Below are 16808 nucleotides of genomic sequence, written 5' to 3'. Positions count from 1 at the left end.
ATCATTGAATAATTTAGCATACATTTATCTGACACACATCCAGACACTCACAGGTTCCAGGCCCGAGTGATAAGATAAGTGAGTTGGACATTGCAGGGTCAAAAGGCCACATAACTGCGGAGAGTTGTACGACTCTGGGAACTGGGCCTTACATTGCACAAACACTCTTTAATAACACAACAGACGATGTTTGCTCTGCCACCACTCCAATTTCCTCTTTTTATTAGGGGGTTCACTGTCAGAGGGTGGGAAAACAGTGTTTGGGTGTGTGTACATCATGTTTATGTCCCTCGCTTGGGTCTGTCCCAAACCCATGTGGTCCTAGATATGTAATTGATTCTGTGCTGGAGGGCTGCTCAAAATCCCAGTCTTGAGCAATCAACTGACCACATATTTATTTCTTCACGTTTACAAGCTTTGCCTGCACAGTACACTATCTTCTTCTCTCAGTCAAAATGAACGGTGAAACAGCAAGCTGGAGAACCCTTGAAAGGATACACGATAGAAAATTGTTTGATTTGATCACAGTGAAAAAGATTTCCAGCCGCCCACACACTTCTGAAGAAGCATCTGGGTCATGATCAAAAAAACAAAAGTAGCCATGAGAAGATGAGACAAGGCTACAAACCTCCTTTGTCCTGTCTGGGAATGTAAATAAAGGACAAGAGGAGCAGATGTTTTTTAAGAGGCCCATAAAAAGATTTTATACCAGAGCAAATATGCAAACGACCCATTTAGTGGATTAGGCCTCTAATGTGAATTTGACATGGAGCTCCTGACAAAGAGAGGAAAGACATAAAATAGCATTTGAACTGCACAGTACACACTAGTGGACCTTGCTCCTCCAAGCTTCAGAAGCTTCACTTTTAAAGCAGCTGTGCTCTAAATGCCATGAGATTGATTTTGCAGGAGAATTGCATTTAGATTCTACTTTTTCATCAAAGCTCTCAAACACTTTGTCACTCATACTGGGATGTAGTTTTGTCATTGTTAAGTATTGTACATTGCAACTGGGCTGGTGATGTATATTTACATATGCAAAGTGATTTGCAAATCTTCATGTTTTCCTTCTCCTGTGTAGCACACTGTCCCTTTAAATCAAGCAGCCACCTCCAGTGCTGAAAAGTGAAGCCATGCAGAAGTGCTATAAACTGCAGTTCCACGATTGTCCACTTTAGTCTTTCTGCAAAAACCAAGAAATCCCCAGTAGAGCCCATCTTCATTAACACATCTGTTTTGATTTTATTAGGACTAAGAGCTAATTAAAAAAAAAAAAAAGCATAATTAGGGGTGTGACTGATGTGACTGACAGGTTGATGTTGTAGCTGTTTGCAAGGTGGCTTCAGCTTGCCTCAGTTCTACGTCTTTGCATGTTTCTAAAGTGATAGAAGTTAAATTGAGAAATTATTTCCAATATGGCAACTATCATTGTTGGGCTTCATAACGGCTCATCAGAAATGAATGGATGACATCACCGAGACCACGTCCGTGTTTTATACAGCCTATGGTTTAAATGTGTTAAATTTTATTAATTTGATCAATTCAATTGACATTGCCTGTATTGGGGGAGGGGGGGACTTGCATGGTAGGTGACTTGTGACATAATTAAGGCATAAAATGGCAACACAATTGTGTTTCATAATTTCTAATATTAATTAAAGGACTACAACATGAGAGAACATTAACATTGCCCATCCCTCAAGCAGGTCTATGAGATCTTGAAATCTCACACTGTCTAACGGTTTTCAAGAGAGTTTACAGAAAATGAGGCATTAAAGTTTTAAGCAAAGTATCTAATAACTTAATAGAATAGAAAATTGTTGACTAGAGAGAGAATCCGATTTTTAGGAATTCAGTGAGTGAATCGCTCCTCCAGGTGTGAAGTTCTTTTTGTCCATGTTTCCAATCCTTCTCTTTTCTCTGAATTCCTCTCTTGTGCTCAAAGTGGGGTTAAACTAAAGGTCAAATCACTGCTTAGTTATAAGAGGACAAACATCCATGCAATTCTTTTCTATCCTAAACTGGGAACGTGACCTCTGACTTACTCGCCACGCTGTCGAGATCAACACCCAGGACAGCTGAGGCACGGCTCAGTGGATCTGAGCACATTTCACTAAACATAGACAAAGCAGTCAGCGCCTTCTGCAAACTCCCCCGTAGTTTTATTGTAAAATAATATCTGGTTCATGCTGGATCTACATCCCTGTTTGGAGGCCTGTGTGAAGTCCGTAAGGAATAAATCATGAACGTTTTTCTCAACTCTGCTTCTTTTTTTTTTTTATTATTATTTCCTCCCTCCCTCCTCCTCCATTCCACACTCCCTCGTCTTTTCCTGACCTTATCTTTTTTAACTCCCTCTACTCACTAGTCCTCTCCCTTTTTGCACTATTGCTTTTTGCCACTCTCCTCTGCATGGCATCATTTCCAGCTACTTTAATTTGATCTTTATTTCTCTTTCTTGCCTTTTGTCTGTCGTCTTTTGTCTTCTCCGAAATGCTTTGTGGTATTGGAGACTTTTTGTCGTATTTACCGAAAGCAAAGTAACCCGATGCTGCAGCAAGCAAGGAAAAAAAATTCTCCATTGCCTGTAATTGAAAACAGGATTGCAGAAAGCTCATGAGTCATTCTCTTCTTTCCAATTTCTAAAATGAATTTTGCTCTCTCACAGACTCCGAGGAAATGCATTATCCACGCCATCCCACCGCTCGACCTAAACAGATGAAAACCTGTCAGAAAGTAGAGCTGAGGGAGAAAATGTACTCCTACATCAGTTATTTACTATGAATGCTGTTGAAGCCCAAGACATTGTGAGGAGATTTAAAACACTGGTTCACACGGATTGATGTTTCTCAGCAACGTTATAGACTTGACACTAAACTAGAGGGGCTACTCCGCGAGTTCAGACCTCCACCAAGACCAACAATCCGGTCTCCTATGATTATTCAAAGTGAAAGAATTTGATACATCTGTTTTCAAATCTATAAAAATCAAAATGTGGTTGTCCTGCTAAAGGTTCATCATCTAAGCTGTTCAGTTATACTTCTAATTTTTAAGTATTTCAAATACCAAATACATTTTTGAAAGGAGAAACAACACAATGAGCATGTCCACATCTACTAATATGAAGGAGAGTGTTTATATGCATATCATGTAGGGGTAGGGCAACTTTACAATTGCAGCAAGAAAAAGAAAACAAGACCTCTAAAGTACTCAACACTACAGCACAGAGTGTATTAATCATAACATTTCGACCCAATGGTCAGGTGATAGTCTTTCGTTTTTATTACCTATCGAGGACCATTGGGTCGAAATGTTGTGATGATTAAACTTTTTGTGGCATCAAGTGAGTGTGCAGAATTGTCTACTTTTTCTTGCTGCAAATATACAACGTCCAACGAGATCAACTCTTAAAAATGTAGTAAAGGTCCGTTTGTCAAAGTTCCCACACAGGAGGAGTCACCTGACAGTCATCTCAAACACTGCGGGAATATTAACACAACAGTTCATTAATTGCTCTTTATTTGTTTTTAAAGGTGGAGCCAGATCAGTTGACCTTATTTAACACCATTCAGTGCCTACAATGTTTACTCCAATACCAGTTTACTGACGGCAAACATTCAGAAACCTGGTTTCCCTTCAATTTGTTGTGTTTTCATCCCTCTTTGACCTGACATGAACCTGTATATTTGTCAGTCTGGGAGGGTTTAGGTAACGTCCACTAGTCTGTAATCCTTCAGGGCCAGACATTTTTCCCCGTGGAGGTCAAATGTCTGCTAACATTTACAGGGTCAGGCTTCAACCGGCTGCCTCCTGACACCTGTGTTTACTGGCTCAGAGCAGTTATCCGTCTGCAGCACTGTGGAAGGACACCATGGATAAGCTTAAAGTATGAATACCTCTGTCTGATTAATGGTCCCTTCATCCAGATGTTTTACAATCGGCTACTCCTGAGTCCTTCACCCGTCTGGTTTTATTGGCTCACTCACAGCTTAAAATTCTTAAATCAACGTTGGTACATGGTGGGATTGCAGGACTAAAACAGTTTACTACCTGGAATGAAAGAGATTTATTTCCATTGACTGGTAAAGAGCTGTGTTTCCCACAGTCATGCTCAAGGAACTTGTGTTCCTTTTGTTTGTGTTGCATGTTTGCCAAGTCGTTTACAGTGTTTGACTCTTCTTTAACTCGAAGAAAAAGGGGCGGTGTGAATTCATGCTGACAGTTAAACGATGCTGTGGAGTCTTCTCTCCAGGAAACCAGTTAGTTAAGATGCAGGATGCACAGACACAGCTACAGCTGTACTCCACTCTGTCTACTGGAGGTGACTGAAGTATTTTTCAGTCTCTGTAGGAGATTAATGTGTGTTTACTTCATGTCATACACAACAGACATCTTGATAATACAATAGCTTTGGGAAGCATTGTTCTTTGTAATCAAGGAAACAAGGAACTTATGTCAAGATCACATACAGAAGATAGATACTGTTTTCATTTGTACACAGAAATCTGGGAAAGAAAGTAAATCTGAGCAGATATGAAGGTCCAGATCAACTCTCTGGGGAACACTTCATCCTGTGTTTTATCACCTATTTGGTAAGGTCAGGTTGGATTGCTGCTGGGGCTGCATATAGGTGTCAAGAGATTTAGGGCTGCAGGAAGAATGTAGGTTATTCACATGTGTTGCAGGTGTGGCTGCTGTTGGATGATAGTAGAGATTACTGAGGCTGACACTTAATCTAAACTGACTGTCAGCTCCCGTTCTTTGTATGTCCCTTCCCTTTGATGTTCTCTGGTCTCCTACCTCAGGTGAGACTCGGTTGTCACAGCCCAGTCTCTAAAGGTCTGTGAGCCTCCAGCACACATCTCTGTTTTCGGTACATCACTGTCAACGATGCACGGGTGGAGCGGAGAGAGGGAGGAGGGCTGACATGAGGAGTGGTCAGAGAGATTAAGGTAATCAAAAGACTTCAGGAGAGTTTAGAAAAAGGACAAAAGATCAAAAATAAATACAGGAGAGACAATAGAAAAGTAATACTTGGTGCGGGGAGGGGAAACTGACGACGGCAGAGATAAGGTATGAGGAGGCTGTGGAGAGAGGAAAGGGGAGGTTGGGAGAAAAAGACATGAGCAGAGGTAGAGGAATGTGGATGCAGTAGAGGAGAGGTGGAGGGCAGTGGGTGAGTTGCTGACTGACTGCTGGAACAGGATGAGGAAGTGGTGAAGGAGGCCAGGAGAGCTGCTTCCATAGGTGGGTCTCTGTGACACACATAGAGACACACAATGAGACACATTATGAAAGAAAACCTCAGGGAGAGAATGAGCTGGTGTTGAGTGTCTGCTAAGGTTGTCAAAGTTTGCAATACTTTGATACTTTTTGATACCTCATGTTTTGAAACGATATAATCTCTGTTATTTTAATGATCAATTGTACCAAAAAGTACTGAAGCAAGTACGAGAGAGCACCGGCTAGACTGCACAAATACATTGGCAAAGTTTTGATATTTGTGCATTTAAGACATTCTGCACAATTTTTACTCAAATACCTTAATTTCTATGGCAGTGCTGTTCTTTCTTTCATCACTAAATATAATACCGGGTTGAGTGTGTGGCCTTGCAATGCCAGCAGTGCTCTCAACTCTTTTCTATTTAATTCTTAGAGTGAACTGGATTGTTGTCTGGACTTCTTCTCCTCGTGGCAGGCCGAGTTTTTTGTGCCTGAGCTAGAAAAGAAAAGCTGTTAAACTCTTGGCAGCAAGTTTTGGATTGATTGCCCGTGCATGTTCAAGTTTTTATTCGCTAGTACATTTTTGTTCCTACAAGTCAACTTTGTGTTTTTAAAAACTGCAGCATGTACTGTGTGTGTGTGTGTGTGTGTATGTGTGTGTGTGTTTGACCCGGGGTATGTGGGTGAGTGTATCAGGTTTCAGCCCCAGTCGTCTCTTGTCTTTTCCTCTCTCACATCAACAGGACAGTAACTCTGCACAGAGGAGAGGGAGGGGAAAGAGGGGCCTTGTGAGGGGGGCAGCAGCTTCATGGACTACTGTACATACAGACGCAAACATACACATTATAAATTCTTAACCTACGCTGACTTTACACATTGTTAAGCAGAGCTGCAGACACTTTCTGCAGGCATACTCGTGTCCTTACAGAGGGCTTAAACATGCTGGATATTTCTCTGGTGATTGGACACACATTAGCTGGCATTCCAAGAGAGACATTAAGCTAATCATTATCAAAACAAACTGTCGGGATAACCTCCTGCCAAGTGCAAAGTACTTTAATGCATCACAGTTTATTTTCTAATAGTTTTTTGATGAGTAAAAACTCTGCTTTGGAAGAGCCCAGACTTATTACAAGTCAGATGTTTTTTTTTAAATATGTGTGTGTGTGTGTTTGAGGTGATAGCAGGTTAAAACAACTGAACAGATTTTTCACACATTTCGGCTTTAACCCTCCCACAGGTGCATCCCGTGTGCTGATGAAGAGGCTGCTACTTTTATTTATCGAATGTTTAGCTGTGATTTTCCAGGATGAAGAATTTTCTGATTGTAAAGTAGATAAACCATTGGGGGAAATTGGTAGAGAGTGGTACCATTGTTTTAGGGTTTTGAAAGTTTATTGGAGCAAGTTGTTTGTGTGTTATGATCACAGATAATTAAGGTTCAATAGTAAATGCGTCCCTCACTTTCTTACTCCACATTCCCTTAACGCATAAAAATCCATTTAAATCACACTTCATATCAACTCCTTCTTTTTTTCGTCTTCCATCAGGGCCAGAAGTGATCCCCAGCTACAACAGCAGTGCCATGTCTGAGGTGGTGTTGCCTGACACGATGGTGTCTCCTGCGGTGGGTGCTCTGTACGGGGAGAAGGCCGGGGGTCCCGTGGTGGACTTCAGTTACGTTGGCATTGACGCCATTCTGGAGCAGATGAGGAGGAAGGCCATGAAGCAGGGATTTGAGCTCAACATCATGGTTGTGGGTAAGTAGCAGAGGTGCTAAACTCGTCAAGAAATTATCCCTTTTTTATCAGATGAGTACACACTGACCAGTTCAGTGGGTGCTGCATGATGGGAGGGCGAGACACTCGGCTCATAAAGAAAATACAGAAATAAAATATAAAAAGATTGGGCTTCGATCCTAAACCTCGAGTCCCAGTCGAGTCTGGAGTCACTGAAATGCAAGTCCAAATGAGTCTCAAGTGCGACTCGAGTCCCCATCTCTGCCCCGTTTATACAAACCTGTGGTATTTGAGAAATAAACAAATCTAAAGTTTCGGTTTTATAGACAATATTTGGTTTAATTCAACTGAAGTGTGTCAGACGAGAAAGTTGATTTAGAGAAACTTTTGGCTCCTTCACTCATAAAAACAACAAAGAGCTTGTAAATATTAACAATAGGATTACTCTGACTGTATGAAGTACAACATGAGAACCATTTACACTCAAACTAAAGAAGTTCTCTCTGATGCATAAATATGTGACTTTGTAATCACATCAAGATGAATTTATTCTTCGTTTTGTTTAACTTGTAATTCAGTGCAGTGAAGTCAGTAGAAAATGTTAACCCATCTTGATTACACGTCAGTGTGTTTCTCTGGTGACCTCTTCATTCAGCTGTTCTGACGTGTCCTGTTATTCAGATTTTCTCTCTAATCAACGTTTTCCAGTCAATGGAGGCCTTCAGCTTTTTAATAAGCAGCCACACAGATTTCAAACACACTCTCTCTCTCTCTTAGTCCTCATCACTGTGATCAGACACTTTTAAAATGAGGGGCTAATTATACACACACACACACACACACACACACACACACACAGAGCTCCACAGTAGACAGGCTACCATAAAACCAACTCCTCCTCCGCGATGCATGTCTGTCTCCTCTTGATGATGTCGCGCCGTTCGGTCTGTGTTTCATCCTCAATTAAAAAGCCCGTTGTTGTTGAAGAAGCAGCCTCAGGGTTCAGACTGAGTTACGTATTGCCGTCAAGTTTATGGTAAACAAAACTTAACAAACGTGTGTCCTGTCTCACCTTCTTACACTCAGGTAAAAATATATTCCACCATTTCAGAATGAACATATCAGACTAAGTGCTGTAGTTGTATTATAATAATAATAATGAGTGTGTGTGAATTTGATCAAAGTTGGTAAAGAGAAAACTTTAGAAAATGTAGCTGATGTAAAAATGGGTGAAAGCTATGAAATCAAAGCTGCCAAACCTTCAGAACTTAAGTCTAAAGTGTCTGCATGAAGTTCTGCAGCTGTTTGCTTCAGTGCTGGTTGTATAGATCCATGTTTGCATGTAACAAACATGGATGAATTTGGAGCCCTTACATGCATGTAGGATTGTTGTGTGCCTCTTCATTCAGGGAAGGTCCTGATGTTGTTATAACCTAAAGTTGAACTGTGAATGTTGTCTTCCCATCAGTCAGACTCAGAGGGCCCCTTCGAACTCCTCTTCATTAATAAAAAGTGAAGCTGTTCAAGGGGTCACAGATGGTCCCGTCCTTAGAGACGGACAGCTTGTGATCAAGTTGGTTCACCTGCTGCTGCACTAAAGCCTTGGAGAGCATTTTAAGTTCAAATTTCAGCTTTAAATTCCATATCTACAGACTATTCTGTGCAGTGTCAGGATTTAATTTCAGATGTTGTGTTTCCCAGAATTGAAATGTCTCTGTTAGTTTGTTATCCTCTTGTAAATAAGAGCACTTAAATCCATGCCTCCTAACTGTTTGAGCTAACTAACTGCATACCTAGGGGTCCAATCTGTCTTATTGATGGTGTGTTTGGGTTGTTGTCACACATCAAGATGGATCTGGCGACTGTGTTTGTGCAGACACATGCAGCGTGTCACCCTGAGTTTAAACTCTTGTGGAAAACATTTTGTGTAGTGTGTGTGTGTGTGTGTGTGTGTGTGTGTGTGTGTGTGTGTGTGTGTGTGCTGTCTCCTCACCGCCTCTCTGACGTTTTGCTTACAGGACAGAGCGGCCTGGGAAAGTCTACTCTGATGAACACCCTGTTCAAGTCTAAAGTCAGCCGTAAGTCAGTGCTGGCCACGGCCCAGGAGAAGATCCCCAAAACAATCGAAATAAAGTCCATCAGTCACGGTACAAGCCACTTGAACCTCTTCACTCTGCTCTCTGAGACCTCTGTTTTTCTTTGTCTGTGTCTGTAGAACTCTCAGTTTAAATGAACATGTTTCATACTCTATTTGTTTAATTTTTTCCTTTTTTTCTTTGTCTTTGTGTATACATTTACACTTTGACATAGTCTTCCATACTGCTTACGTTCAGATGAGAAATAGTTGCATGTGCAGAATTTAGCTTTTTTTCCTTTCTTTTTTATCCATCTTTAGCACCTGGTTAGTTTTTATAAGGGTGTTTTTGTGACTCTAGCATACAGTGAGCTGGCTGACCTTGCTTGTGTTTCTTTGTGTGCAGACATCGAGGAGAAGGGAGTGAGAATGAAGCTGACGGTCATCGACACACCAGGATTTGGAGACCAGATCAACAACGAGAACTGGTACGTTTACAATCCTACCTTTTTCTGTCAGTCTTTATATAAAGTTATATTTGAATCGTGTCGAGCCAGAACTTCCTCCTCTGCTCCTTAACTTTCCTGTTGTCTTACTTTTCCTGTTCACTCACTCTTTATCTTTGAGCCCCTCCCTCTTCCTGCTTTTACCCATCAACCCCTTCTTTTTCCTGTTCTGTTCCCCTTTGCTTCTAACTAATGTCTGTCTCATCTCTCCCTCTGTATTTCCCTGATGTGGAGCAGCTGGCAGCCCATCATGAAATTCATCAACGACCAGTACGAGGCGTACCTGCAGGAGGAGATCAACATCGACAGAAAGAAAAGGATCCCTGACTCCAGAGTCCACTGCTGCATATACTTCATCCCCCCCACCGGACACTGGTGAGGAGTCCTGTTTAAACAGACGCACAGAGCTAAGATAACATGAATATTCATTTTCTTCTTCTGCGTCATCGCCAAACACATGATGCAGTACACTTATTTACTTCCTTCTAAGAGATGACAAACCTCTCACATGTTTGTACAGTAACTATAAAGCTACAACCAACAGCTGACTCTTTTAACTTCAAGTCACCCCGAAAATACTTTTGTAGTATTTTAAAATATGTATACACGGAGTGTTAATGAGAAGGGCTGTGCACTCCACTCAGATTAACATGGAGTTAACATCTGTTAAACTTTCTGATAAAGATGGGGTCTCTCTCTCTCTCTCTCTCTCTCTCTCTCTCTCTCTCTCTCTCTTCCCCCCCCCCTCCAAAGGTTTAAAAAAATACAAAGCCACAGTTGATTTATTCATTCAAACTTATTTTAAATCTTAAGTAGTCTTTGAATGTTCTCTTGACATCAGTGAAAATGAGGGCAATTCTCAAACAGAATAAATCCATAAAGAAAAGTTAAAATAACAAAATATAAATGGAAGAAGAAAACAGAAGAGAAAAGCAGAGCACGGTAGGACTCCTGATCAGTTGTTTGTAATCATGGTTTGAAATTAAACTAAAGGATACCATAGTGTTGAATTTTTGACCATGTGTTGAGAAATGTTTCATGTGAGCGTAGAAAGGAACACGCACTGCCACAAGTTTCCCCGAGAATAGCTTTTGCATGCCAGACTTGGAGCTGAAGATAATGCCTTTTGGATGAGTTTCATCAGAAAATGATACAATTTAAGTTTCCAGTTACGGCTTTTTGAAAAGAACCCGACGCCTGTGGCATCTGACTTTGTGTTTTATATACGGACACAATGGTATCATTCTTCTCATCCAATTCCCAGCAAAAAGAAAGAAAACTGCGTGTATTGGGTTGACTTGAATTCACTTGTGGTGAAAATGCATTAAAAGTCCATCAAGTGGAACTTCAGGCCCGGCCCGTGTTACTGGCAGCTACAGTGCAGACAGATCATTTATTCTTACAGATTGTCTTCATTCATTCTCAAGTTTTCAGTTTTCCCTGCTCCCTTTACCTAAATATTGAATTCACTCACACATCACTACACATTTCCGCTCAGCGCAATGCAACATATCCCAGGACACACACACACACACACACACACACACAATTGTTTCCTCTCACCAGGCCCTGAAGCAGCACATTGTCCCAAATTTCTTTCTCTGGATCTCTTACAGAATCACACATCTGGCTCTGATTGAAGTGCATAAACTGCCGTCTCTCCCTGCACAGTTTGGAGCGGGGTAGAACTAGCAGGAGAAATTAGGGGAAGGGTGCACGGTCTCATGTGTCCTTGAAATGATGGATTCACTGTGCATTTTATAGCTTTGGGTTTGTGTAACTGAAGTCCGGTGCAGAGTTGGGCAGTCTTGGGAGAATGTCAAGCAGCTGTGGGTTGTCTGCACACAGTTTACTGCAGAGCCCCTTTCAAGAGCTGCACTCCTGTGTCCTGGCCTGTCTTTTCTCAGACTCGGTGCTGCTGTGAAACGGCCCCCCTGTCTCTTTGCCCCAACATTTTTATGTTGAACGCTGCAGATGTCACATGGGCTGTCCAGCAGCTGCTCAGGGATCGCCTTAAAAAGTCTAATGGGAGAGAGAGGCAGGAAGGATGAGCATTACAGAGAGTCTGTGTTCATGCCAGGGAGCATTTTGAGTGTGCTGTTGCAGGAATGCATAAAACTCTTAGTTGACAATTAGCCGGTCTTTGTCGATGTGTTGTTAGCAAGAGCAGAAAGCACTCCCGTAACCTTACGCTAACGCTTTTGTCAAACTGCGGGAAAAAACCTGAGCTGCTCAAACTGGCCACAGCTCCTTTCAACCTCATCATGCAGCTGTTCACACACATTGTAAAGCAGGATTAGGTCATGGATGCAACAGCTGGAAGTGTAAATACTGTGTGTTAGCAGCCGTGGGAGTTCCTGCATCAGTGAGAGTGAGGAACCTCTGCCCTCTGGTGGAGTGTTGTTGTATTACATGAATGATTTTACAGCTAATATCTGCTTTACTTTATTCTTACTCGTCTTTGTTCTTTAATATATTTTCCTCTTTCTCTTGCTTTAGTCTGCGGCCTCTTGATGTAGAGTTCATGAGACGTCTCAGTAAGGTGGTCAACATCGTACCAGTCATTGCCAAAGCAGATACTCTCACCTTGGAGGAGAGGGACTTCTTCAAAAAGAAGGTAACTACACAACAGCTACATATACTCTTTTTTTTAATGTTTTTTTATAGATATATGTATTTTTAATCTCAAATGTCCCCATTTGTTCCCATTCAAGCAACATTTATAATCCAGAAACATCCCCTTTTTCTCTCTCTCTCTCCGTGCATGCATTTTTGTCATGTCTGTGGTGCAACCGGAGATAGAAAGAAGTTCCTGTGGTTTTCTTCTGTGGTCATTCCCTCTCCTCTCCTCGCACTTTCAGGACAGTCACAAAACATGGTTTCATTCCATGAATAGCTCGAGATCATCTCTCTCTTTCATTCCTGCTCTTCACTCCATACTTTCTACACTTCCTCTCCATTTGTTCATTTGTGTGTTTTTACTGGCAAAATCTTCAAGGATCACAGGATTTCCCCTGCTTCTCTTGAGCAATGAGGGGGCTAAAGTACCCCTGGTTTATCCACACATGCTCGAGTGTGTGTGCGTTTTAAGGCATCCATCATGTCAGGGTTTCTGTTTTGTTTGTGTACAGACACAGATTAATAACTAAACCCAAACTTTCAGGGTGATTATGAAGCAGATTAGTGTTAATACCACATTTTTAATCTGTGCTCTACACAGATTTAGGTTCGTTTTGTCTGATGTCTCTCATGGCCGCATTAAACAAGTCTGCCTAATTAATCCTGGAATTAAAGGGCCTTAGGTTGTATCCTTTCTAAACTGAAGTGGTTTGTTGTGTTAAAATCTGCGTTTGAATTTCTTCTCCACAGATCAGGGAAGAGCTGCGAGCCAACGGGATCGACGTTTACCCTCAGAAAGAGTTTGACGAGGACGCAGAGGACAGAATGATCAACGAGAAGATCAGGGTGAGACTGTAAATACATGAGACTCTATTGTCCTCATTAATACTTAGACTTAATACTTAGTCATTTCTGACCCCATTGTTTGTTGCCCTTTAATCTCTGAGCAGGAGATGATTCCTTTTGCTGTGGTGGGCAGCGACCAGGAGTACCAGGTGAACGGCAGGAGGCTGCTGGGGAGGAAAACCAAGTGGGGGACAATTGAAGGTAAGAATCACTCCATTGTTCTTATTTTAAATCTTTTTTTTGCGAGAAAAAAAATACAGGACAGAGTCAGTATTTTATGCATTGAAGAAAAGAACAGGAGATGTTTATAGACGGTGTTTGAGTCAGTCTGTCAAATAAAACAAACCGCTGTCGTTCACCACGCAGCTGGTTCAGACTGGCAGTCTGTCTGAAGAGGCCTCACTTGTTTACTGTTTACCCACCCCCCACACACACACACACACACACACACACACACACCCAATTTACTACCAAAGATAAACTGACTCGCATGGGAAATAAAGAACACTGAGGAGAGGAAAAAACATTTGACCTTTTTTTTTTTTTTTTATCAAATAGATAAAATCTCATGAAGAATAAAGATTGTGTCATTTTTCCTCCTTTGTTTTGTTATGGTTCATTCAATCTTTTTCCGTCTTATCAGCGGCTTAGAAGTCCAACATCAGCTCAGTGTTGACTTTTCTTAACATCCATTCTTCCTGCTGCATACATCTTTCAATATTCAATTATGTTATCCACTTCAGACAGGAGGCCCCACCCTCCATCAAGTGTCTCATTAAGGAAGTTTCATTTCCTGCAGTGTGCTGTGCAGACACACACACACACACACACACACACACACACACACAGAGACTGCAGGATTTAATTTGGTCTGATCTCTTCAGAAGGACTCGATTCACATACATTTGTAACACAGATCTACATTGTTCATTGTTAAATCCACATATAGTACTTGATGTGTCTACAGTGACATCACAGTGAGCTCACTGACTCCCCCTAGTGGACTGTAGGAACAGTACAGCACACAGCTCTAATGCAGTTTAACCTTTGGAGCTTACTCTGCCAGTGTCCCCTGCTGTAGCCAGTTTTATATCCTCTGTGTATCATTTCTAATACCTCATATTCTCTCTGTCTCCTTCAGTTGAGAACATCGCTCACTGTGAGTTTGCTTATTTACGGGATCTCCTCATCAGGTGAGAGAAGTTTTTGATCTCTAACTCTGTCTGTTTTTATGCCACCTTGTCTTGTTGTGTTATAGGATCGTATACAGGTCGTATGACATTATTTATGATTCCTTAAATAACCCTAAGAACAACAATTGTACAGCCTTAGTAACCATGCAGGTGTCAGAATCAGCTTTATTGACCAGGTATGAGTGCACATACAGGAGATTTGACTCCGGTTAACTTCCATGCTCTCCATGAACAAGCATCAAACATTAAATAATGAACAGTTAAACAAAGCCTATATGACAGCAGTGTAGTGAGGATGAGTACAGAAGGTGATGTGATAAACAGGACAATAAATCCTGTAGTTATGTGACAGAGGGGTTAATTACAAGAGGAGGTTGATTTTTACAGTCGAGGTGGTCTCATTTCCTTCAGGTGCTTGATGGAGCAATTTCGCCTTCCAAACAAACTTCAGTTATCAAATTTCTAAATATAAGATTTTGCATTTGAATCTGAAAAGAGTCTCAATTTGTCAAAATGACTCCTGTGATCAAAGTCCAAACATCTCAGTGACGTAAAAAAACAGTAGTCGAGGTATTTGAGCAGTTCTGTGTGACGTTAAAACGTCTTCTGTATTTTAATAGTTTATGTGTGCGTGTTTGTTTCAGGACCCATATGCAGAACATTAAGGACATCACCAGCAGCATCCACTATGAAATGTATCGCGTGAGGCGCCTCAATGAGAACAACACGGCGGTGTCTCATGCCAACGGTCTCCCAGAACACCATCTCTCCGCCCACGAGATGTAAACGCCACCTGCACGCACGCACGCGGGCGCCCTCACCTGTGTGTCAATGAGACTCCGTTTTTAACCGACAGTCTTCCCTCCACTCCATCCATCTCCATCGCACAGGTGGGACAGAAACTTAGGAGACTTTATATTTCACTGACTTTGTGCAGCCGCATGGACTCTTCCCCGTCCGTGTACCGGCTCATGAACAAACACTTTCCTCTCACTGCCGCCGACAAAGACGTGAAGTGAAGTCATCGTGATGTGCCGCAGCTTGATTTTATCGCCTTCGTCATCCGGCTTTTGTGGTTTTTTTAACTTGTGGTGCCAAACATTAAGCATCTGCCAAACACAACGGACGGACGCTTTCAAATCTTTCAGTGTCAGAAGTGCCTTAATTATCTTGTTACCCTCGTCCACTTTTACTTTATTCAACTTTGATGTTTTTAAGCAGTGCCTTTCAGAATTGATGCATTAACAAAAGCACATTTTTCTATGGAAGCCTTCAGCCATCATGCATCCATACATTTTATTTACTCCGTTTTTCCTTGGACACAGAGTAATGTTGTTTTTCTCGAAGCCTTGTAATCTCCAGATAACAACATGAATCTTCCAGGATAACAAAGCTGGGTTAGTCATGGTAACAGAATCTTTTTCTGGAGGTCTAGAAAACAAAAAAATAATCTGGTCACTGTGAAAGGCCGGATTGTTGTCTGCAAATATGAGATAAATAAGACAAATCTGGAGTAAACACTCTAATCATTTGAATTTAAGGAGTAAATAAAAAGTACTGATGCATGTCTGCTAAGGGCTTCACTGTTTTCTATCTTTGTATGAACATACGTGGGAAGTGATGATACTCGGTGTTGCTCTCGATCACTGTCGACGTCTGTCTTTTGAAAACATGTTGGAACGGGGCCGAGCAGCGCTCTGCGGTCTGTTTATGTGACGCAGCATTATTCAGAGCTTTCCTCAACTTTGAACCAAAGAAAGGTCATCAAATCCCACGTACCATGTTTCCGCTCATATGTTTCACATGTTGTGTTTTCATTTAAATGTAGATATCATGTTCAATATGGATTTCTTTTTTAAATTCTTAGTAATAAATGTCTTCTTTTTTTTTATTGATAGGAATATCTACAGAGTGATTTAAGACGAATAAGTATTTATGCACGATATCAAATGTGAACGTTTGTCATCTGTTTTGGTCCACTTATTCACTTTCTATCACACACACACACACTCATGTGTTTCCTGCCCTGTCGCCCGTCTTAGTGCCTTATTTATTGGAGAATGTTTGCGAGCATGTTGGCTGAAACTGGACAGAGAAGCAGGTTTGTTTGTTGGTGCCAAATAGACAACATTTAGACATTATTTTTTAACCCCTCTCTCCCCTTCACCCCCCATAATCTACCAATGATCGATCTCAGTTTGAACCATATATAATGTTTTTATCTGTCATGCTCTGTCCTGTATATGCGTCTGTGTTCTGCAAACATTTTTGTACTTGTATTATTGATAATAACAAAGTTTCCTGTATATTATTTTAAAGAAATAAAGATTCAAGTTGTAAAAATATGTTCTTCTCCTCAAGTTCTCTCTTTCTATAAAATTCCTCCCTGCGCTGTTTTTCTCCTTGGTGGATTTCTTTGACAGATCCAGGCTGCAGAGAGCTGGAGACAAACATCCAGACTGTGTGAGTTCACCTGCTCGTTTCCTGCTTCCACTGCGGAGGAGGAGCCAAACAGATCAGTTTCGACTACACTGGATCTCCTCTGCATTTAAGCGCAGGTGTAATTCACACACTGGAGCACTTTAATCGTCACGTCGTTAAGCCTTCC

At 41.4% G+C, this 16808-nt stretch overlaps 1 protein-coding gene across 6 annotated transcripts in view; it reads left to right on the top strand.

Moving 5' to 3' along the window:
• Nucleotides 1-16545, top strand: part of LOC110003401 (septin-9) — a 90562-nt gene extending 74017 nt beyond the window's left edge. For all 6 annotated transcript variants that reach the window (XM_065964751.1, XM_065964755.1, XM_065964753.1 and 3 more), the window contains 9 exons: nucleotides 6774-6983; nucleotides 8981-9109; nucleotides 9443-9524; nucleotides 9780-9917; nucleotides 12042-12159; nucleotides 12912-13007; nucleotides 13112-13208; nucleotides 14149-14200; nucleotides 14845-16545. In XM_065964751.1, coding sequence (XP_065820823.1) covers nucleotides 6774-6983; nucleotides 8981-9109; nucleotides 9443-9524; nucleotides 9780-9917; nucleotides 12042-12159; nucleotides 12912-13007; nucleotides 13112-13208; nucleotides 14149-14200; nucleotides 14845-14986 — 1064 coding nt within the window. In that variant the 3' untranslated portion in view covers nucleotides 14987-16545. The remainder of the gene's footprint in view (nucleotides 1-6773; nucleotides 6984-8980; nucleotides 9110-9442; nucleotides 9525-9779; nucleotides 9918-12041; nucleotides 12160-12911; nucleotides 13008-13111; nucleotides 13209-14148; nucleotides 14201-14844) is intronic.
• Nucleotides 16546-16808: the final 263 nt, after the last annotated feature.

This window comes from Labrus bergylta, chromosome 16, assembly GCF_963930695.1.
Source record: "Labrus bergylta chromosome 16, fLabBer1.1, whole genome shotgun sequence".
NCBI classification, from domain to species: domain Eukaryota; kingdom Metazoa; phylum Chordata; class Actinopteri; order Labriformes; family Labridae; genus Labrus; species Labrus bergylta.
Note: the sequence above shows the minus strand (reverse complement) of the source record. Positions and strands in the feature narration are given on the sequence as shown.